The sequence below is a fragment of the Erithacus rubecula genome (assembly GCF_903797595.1).
Source record: "Erithacus rubecula genome assembly, chromosome: 2".
Lineage (NCBI taxonomy): Eukaryota > Metazoa > Chordata > Aves > Passeriformes > Muscicapidae > Erithacus > Erithacus rubecula.
In genome coordinates, this window is record NC_136685.1 from 92,796,062 (window position 1) to 92,803,023 (window position 6,962).

Consider the following 6,962-nt stretch of genomic DNA (forward strand, 5'->3'; position numbering starts at 1 on the left):
TAAGATTAGATCTAAATTACTCCTTACACAGTTAAGTTTCACAAAATAGAAGTATCAAATTACAAGGAAAATCTCCTCACTTATTCAACAAAAAGCTGAAACAAACCCTGCACACTGCTTCTTATCCAAAAGACATCCTAAACAATGAAATCAGAATATTTATTTTATATAGTTGTAAAGGATTTGTGAAGAAGCATCTCTTTCAGGGCTCAGTCTCAAGCATGGAACACAATGAACTACCACCAGAGTTCTCTCCCTATTTGTGATTAACCCTACAAACCATTAAATACTGATATTGGATATAATAGATCTGTATTCCAGCTGCACCAAAATGTCCTAGTTGATTTGACTGTACAGGTCCCCCACTTCCCAGGCTGAACCCACTGCATGACCTTTAACAAATGGCTTGACCTCCCTGCAGTGTCTGCTCACTTTACTCAAAGTTATGACCCACAGCAGTTTGCATTTTACAGTTCAAACACTTGATGAAAAAAAACCCCTCAAAATAAAATTGTCAGAACCTTTAAAATTACCTGCCAGCCAATTGGGGAAACACATCCATGTTTTCACATGAGTCTGGTACTATAACCCACATACACTGCAAATAAAGGCTTGTAAGGATCAATTTTATTACCAAGAGAACCACATAGAATGAGTGATAACTGCAGTACAAGCTTGATCTTACATTGTCTATACTTTACTTTGCAGAAGGGTGAAATAAACATATGAATAGAGTTTAAAAAAAAAAAAAAAATAGACAAACGTGAAGTTTTTCCCTAATCTTGCTTTTTAAAATAAACACTAGTCAAAGGTAGGGCACTGCACACAGCCATCTACCAAAGGTTCATATCCTATTAAGACCTGGAAGCATCACAGCACCACAGAAGAAATTTGTACAGGAACTGCATTACCAGCTCAGCAAAAACTTATTGGTATTAATGCAATTAAAAAAAAAAGGTTCATCTTTAGACATTGGTGGGTTCAACATCCACATAATACCATCCCTTTGGTGAAATACCCAATGAAGACAAGCATGACTAACTCTAAACAGCAGCAGCAAAATCCTGAATATTAATGATTAACTAAATGCAAACAGCAAAAGTAGAATTTTGTGCCCTTTAACACATCAAAGCCACAGTTGCTGTTCTGTCCCCAGCTCATAGTTCTCTCTCCATGAACATTTATCCTGACCTACAGCAAGTTATCTAACACTGTTTTAAACAACATTTTAAATCTTTCATGTTCCACAGAAAAGTCTGAAACCTCTAAACCAGTTAAGCAGTAGTGACTAATATAATTAAGTACACTTCACATGATGTCCAGGATTTCTGGTGACCTTTACTCACAGTATCATCCAACTGTTTGGGAACTGAAGATCAAAAAGCTTTGCCTGACTCACAAGTGACTAAGCTGACAGAAACCAGGCCTCAAGATAATAAAACTGAGAGCAAAGAGAAGTTTTATCTGCTCATTACCTCCTGAATAGGAGCATCCTCCAGTTCCAGAGCACTAAGTTTTACATTTCACAGGATGGTGAAAGCCCAGACACTAAAAGCATCTAGGTGTTCCTCTGTTGCCAGTGGGCACATGCACAAGAAGCAAGAAGTCCTTTTCCAGCTGTGCCACCAAGCCACAGGAGTTAGCTTGAGTCTTCCCAGGGTTACCCGACTCCTTCTCCAGGGAGGCTGCATGGCAGCAAAACACGACTCTGCATGTAATTAAACAAGCTCCACAACACACACCGAGGGAGAGAAAGGAGAGTCCCCAAGGCAGGCTGCTAACAAGGACAGAGGCCAGACAAATGGAGCACTTTCAAGACTGTTTCTCCATCAATAATCTGAAAGGAATGCTAGGCACACTGCCATGCCGCTAGTTTGTTCTGTGGAAATAACCTTTACACCTGCCTCTTTTAAAATGCAACTGACTGGCATGTAAATTAACCCCACAAAGCAGATCTGCTCACCAAAAAAGCAGAGATCTCATCTGACAACACTAGGAAGAAGGCAAAACAAAACTACATGAATTATCCATCCATTCCAAACTTCATATCTGCATATTAGCCCTCAAAACTGTAAATGCAAGAGCCTCAAAAGGCACTCAGCCCCTGATTCAATAGATCAGAAGAGGCATAATTAACTATTCCCATGGTCCCCACAGCTTGATCTGGTATGAATTTGTAATATTGCCCTTCCCCCATGTCTGATAAAAGCCACACAGAACAACAAAGATATTAATACACTGCTGAGTAATACAACACAAATTGCAGGTAGAGTGCTATGGTATTAAAAAAGACATAGGAGAAAGTGAATACATTTAAAACTACTCCTGGAACAATTATTCACTGGATAGAAAAAATAAAAAGTAAAAAATATCTTGTTGGAGCAGCATGAAGCAAAGGGAGGGGAAAAAGAGCACTCTGGGAACCTCAAGGCAGTGTTTTCTATTGTGCATAACAACAGGCCAGAGTCTGTAAGAGAAATGCAAGAGGTTTGAGAAGTTTAGAGCTAAAACAGCAAAACAATCACCTAAGCTTTATTTAGCATTATAGACAGAATACTTAAACACTGAGTACCACATTAAAGTGTTTGAATACAGTATTAAAGCTTTTAAATTATTAACATTAAGTGGATATTCAGTTAAAAAAAACACTTAATAAACTAAATCCTCCAATCAGATGAAGACATGCAGCGTATTCTTTGAAGAGTTCACGGTCTAAAACCCCATTTGTGAACTGAAACCCATGAAAAGGGGCCAAGGTAAACAGTGTTAATGACTGATAAACCTGATCAGAGATAAATAATTGAAAGACCACAGGAAACAGCACTGAGATCCTACAGTTCACTTATTCCTCTCATATACTCAGCTGGGGGGTCAGTTTGTTTATAAACTTACAGTTGCTTATCTTATAAAATGCAAGATTCATTTCTGATAAAGGTTCTTCAGTTAAACCACCAGAAAAGTGTTTCCTATAAAAATTCCCAAAGATAGGCCACTACTTGACCACCTCAGTAAATCAGAATCCATGTGGCAGTTCCAATTAACTGCAAAACAGCTTTAACTACAGGGGGCTTTTTAAAGGTTAAACATAAACATATCCACAAACTAGTGAGCACTCTGCAATGAAAATATGTACTTGAAATCCTCACTGGATGTGGCAGCTCCAGGATCACTTGGGATAAGATGTTAGAGTTTAGAAGGAAAGCACTAGCTCCTTGTGGTATCCAAGTTGCAGCATTACACTTGAAAGCTTAACTTTATTAGAAAAGAACACACGGTTACCAAAAATTTCAGTGTCAGACATTTCAGTCATTTTCGATGACAGAAGGCAAAACTTACTAAGGAATTAAGCTTGCCAAGTTAGTCCCTAAGAATATAGCTGCAGGTCTGGATCCATCCTGATTTCAGGAGGCCCCCAGTAGCCAATAAACATAATTCAAATTGAAAAATTAATCCTTATCTAGATCAAGGGGGGTTTCATCTAGAAAGTTCTCTGGGTATCGAAGGTTAGCTCAATCTACCACATCCCACATTCTGACAGAAAAAAAAAAAACCCAAACATTTATCCAGCATGCATAATGACCCAAATTATTTCTCAATACATGCTCCTTTTAGGGTAATAACGTAAAATAAAAGGAGATATACCAACTATGCTGTGGAAAAATAATGCTATTTTAGAAACTGTTCCCAGCTCCTTTTCACTACTTAACAGTACCAGTCACACTCCCACAAGCCTTCACAGATGAAAGGTGAGACAACCTCACACAGTGTGCCAGCATTAACCCTGTTATTACCTTCATCAGTACAGCTACACACAAATTACCTCTCGGTACACCCTCGTGCAGACTTTCAATCACACTGACACATGGTTACAGCAGCAGCCCAGCTCCTACCAGTCACTACCACAAGGAAAACATTCCCATTTCAGGGTAGTCTCCCAAGAGCACAAGTAGTTATGCTGCTACAGCAATTTCCCAGCTTTTCCCTGGCAGCTGCTCAGAGGTGAATTCCTGGCTGGGCTCATGTTGCCTGTATTTCCCACTTGGGCAACAAACTGTGTTGTTTAATCCTTTGCCCACGCTCTTTCCTGCAGCACAGGAGGTGGACCTGCAGTTAAGAGTTAAAAATTATACACAGATTATTTTATTTGTAGGTTGGGAAAAAGAAGGAGACATCTTAAACTTTAAGAAACAAAACATTTTGTAGATGGTTTAGGGCCAGACATCTTAAACTTTAAGAAACAAAACATTTTGTAGATGGTTTAGGGCCAGCCTGCTACTTCTCATTCAAACAATGGATCAAAAGATACTTAAGTCTATGAACACTTCATTATTGAATAAATAAAAGAGCCCACATGTCCTGCTCCCTCCTTTCTTCAAAACCTCCTCCTCGGCCCATCTCAAATTTCTAATTTTTTTGTGAAAAGAGAAACGAAGGGGGGGTTTATTAACCAAAAGACAATGATGAAATCGGGAGAAAAGCTTGTTAAGCTGAATTAAAAGTTCGAATACTCAAAATACTTACATTTTTAATTCCTTAAGCCACTTTCAACCCTCACAAACCCTCCATTATTCGCAGTAAACAATGTGAAAAGGCTGTATTCATCCCTTTATTTACGTGTTAAAAACCAGAATCACTAATGAGTTAAGTCATCAACCAAAGAGAAGTCTGAGCCACCGGGCAATGCACACCCTGGAACTTGTCACCTGCAAATGCTGATGGGATAAGACTGCTGCCTGTTTGTTTTCTCCTTTATTTGAATTCAGTGACAAGGAACTCACCAGCAGCAGCATCTCCTGGAGATTTCACTGATATACGAGAGAGCTTACCTAGCTCAGTTTTGACACGGATTGAATTAACACCTTATTCTATTTATTGCTTGTTTTTCTAAGCTTTTACAGGCAGACAACAGCACTGTTGCACAACACACATGCTATTTAATCTAGTTGTGCTCATATTCTGTCTGTTCTTCCCTCATTAGCTAGAGCAATCGTCACCAGCCTTCTCTAGCGCTCTGGAGATCAAATTATCGCTCATTATTTCCTCCTAATTGCAGGGGAAGAACCTCACACCTACAGCAAAACAAGCTTCCCTGAAACACCCACATCCTTCCAGCATGGGTTCCCAGTTTCACCTTTCAGTATACAGCTCCTTCTTCGCTTGCTTCAGCCAGTTCCTTGAAGAGTTAAACTAGAAATAATCTTTAATACAAGAGTGCTGTTGAGGGAACCACCTATGCGTGCAAAGCTACTCGGTAAGACAGGCCACATCGCCCGGGGGAGGATGGCACAGAGGCGACTTTAAAGCACCCTCAGCTCGGACTAAATAGGTATTAAGCTTGTCGGGATTTTCTGTACATGCTCCTGTCTAGCAGAACAACAGAATCTGGATTTCACGGGGCATCCCTGCCACTAAAGCCAGGTATTTAGTGGCAGGTGTACTTTCAAAGGAAACTATTTTACGTCAGCGCTTTCACATACATTGTGCTGCAAACGAAGGAAAAGCTGCTGGGCTTTGCTTTCATCTAACCTCAAAAAAGGTGTAGTTTTAAAATTCACGGTAAAACTCCCTAGAGGAGGTGATGTTCCGTGCGCCTTGTGAAAGCGCTAAAGCAGAGACACCTCCCAGAGCCGGGCAGGTTGGGCACAAGAGCTGCCGAAACTCTCCCGGCCGAGGTCGGGAATACCTGCCCGAGAGCCCGCGGGCGCCGCGAACCGTAAACAACGCGGACACCATCTTCCTCCAGGAGCTCCAGAACACAGCCGGCCCCGCCGCCAGGAGCGGCACGGCCCAAAACAACTTCAAGAACTTTTTACCATTAAAAACTACAGAGGGAAGGGGAAAATAAATAAATAAAAACAAAGAAGAAGAAGAAAGCAGGAGCCAGCCGAAGTGCCCGTTTAGCCCGCGAGCAGCCCCGCCGGGAAAGCCTTCTCCCCCGGGAATGGGGTGAAGGAAGAGCCCCGGGCGCCGCGGGCCCCCTCCACCCCGCGCTGCTGCCGGGGCCCCGCCGGCCCTGGCTCGGCTCCAGCGGGCCCGTCTAACAAGTTGATCCCGGCGTGAAAGAGGAAGAAAAGGAAAACCCGGGAGGGGGAGGGGAAGCCCCCGCGGAGCCCGGGCTGAGCGGGGGAAGGCGGGCGGGGAATGCCGAAGGGAAGGAGGGTCGCCTCCCGCCCCCCCTCCACGCCCGCCGGATCCATTTTCCCTCCCGCTGCCCCGCTCCAACTTTCCGCTCGCGGCGCTCCGGGACTCACCGGCATCATCTTGGAGCCGAACCGCATGGGGGCGGCCGGTGCCGGCCCCGCCACCCGCAGCGGGGAGCGGCGGCCCGGGGGTGCGGGGGCTGCGCTGCCGCCGGGACGACCTGTTGCAGGAGGCACCCGACCCGGCTCGGCCTCACCGCTTTGTTCCCACCGGGAGCCACTCTCCCACCGCCGCCTCCACCCCCGGCTACCGCTCCGAAACTAACCCCGGCCCGGCGAGGAGGAGCCGCCGCGCCCCGCCCGCCGCCCACCCCCGGGAGGGGCCGGCCCGCCTCCTGCCCCGGCCGGGGCGCCGCGGAGCGGAGCCGCGGGAGAGCGCGGACCTGCCGGGGCTGTGGCAGTACGGGCTCCGTGCGAGTCCCCACGGTCACTCCTGCACACTGCGGGGCCCCGCGGAGGGCAGGGGCACACGCAGCCCGGTGTTCCCTGCACCGGCAGAGCGGGTGGGAACCAGCGGCCAAAGCCTCCCCCAGCCTGATCTGCGAGCCCCCGCCATCCCTATTGCCTCAGACAGACCGTCCTACAGATTCAGCTCCTCGTGTATGCAGACAGTGGAGCATCCCTGCCCAAGGCATGTTTTATTTGTTATTTTTGGTTGGACCTGGTGAGTCGATCTCACTGACATGATAAAGTATTACTTGGGCTGTCCAAAAAGCATCTCCACAAATCTTTTGCACACACTGCTTGCGAGGGAGGGGAAAG

At 45.2% G+C, this 6,962-nt stretch overlaps 1 protein-coding gene across 2 annotated transcripts in view; it reads right to left on the bottom strand.

Moving 5' to 3' along the window:
- Positions 1-6,486, bottom strand: part of TP53BP2 (tumor protein p53 binding protein 2) — a 51,134-nt gene extending 44,648 nt beyond the window's left edge. For both annotated transcript variants that reach the window (XM_079297771.1, XM_079297770.1), the window contains exon 1: positions 6,252-6,486. In XM_079297771.1, the coding sequence (XP_079153897.1) occupies positions 6,252-6,278 (27 nt within the window). In that variant the 5' untranslated portion in view covers positions 6,279-6,486. The remainder of the gene's footprint in view (positions 1-6,251) is intronic.
- Positions 6,487-6,962: the final 476 nt, after the last annotated feature.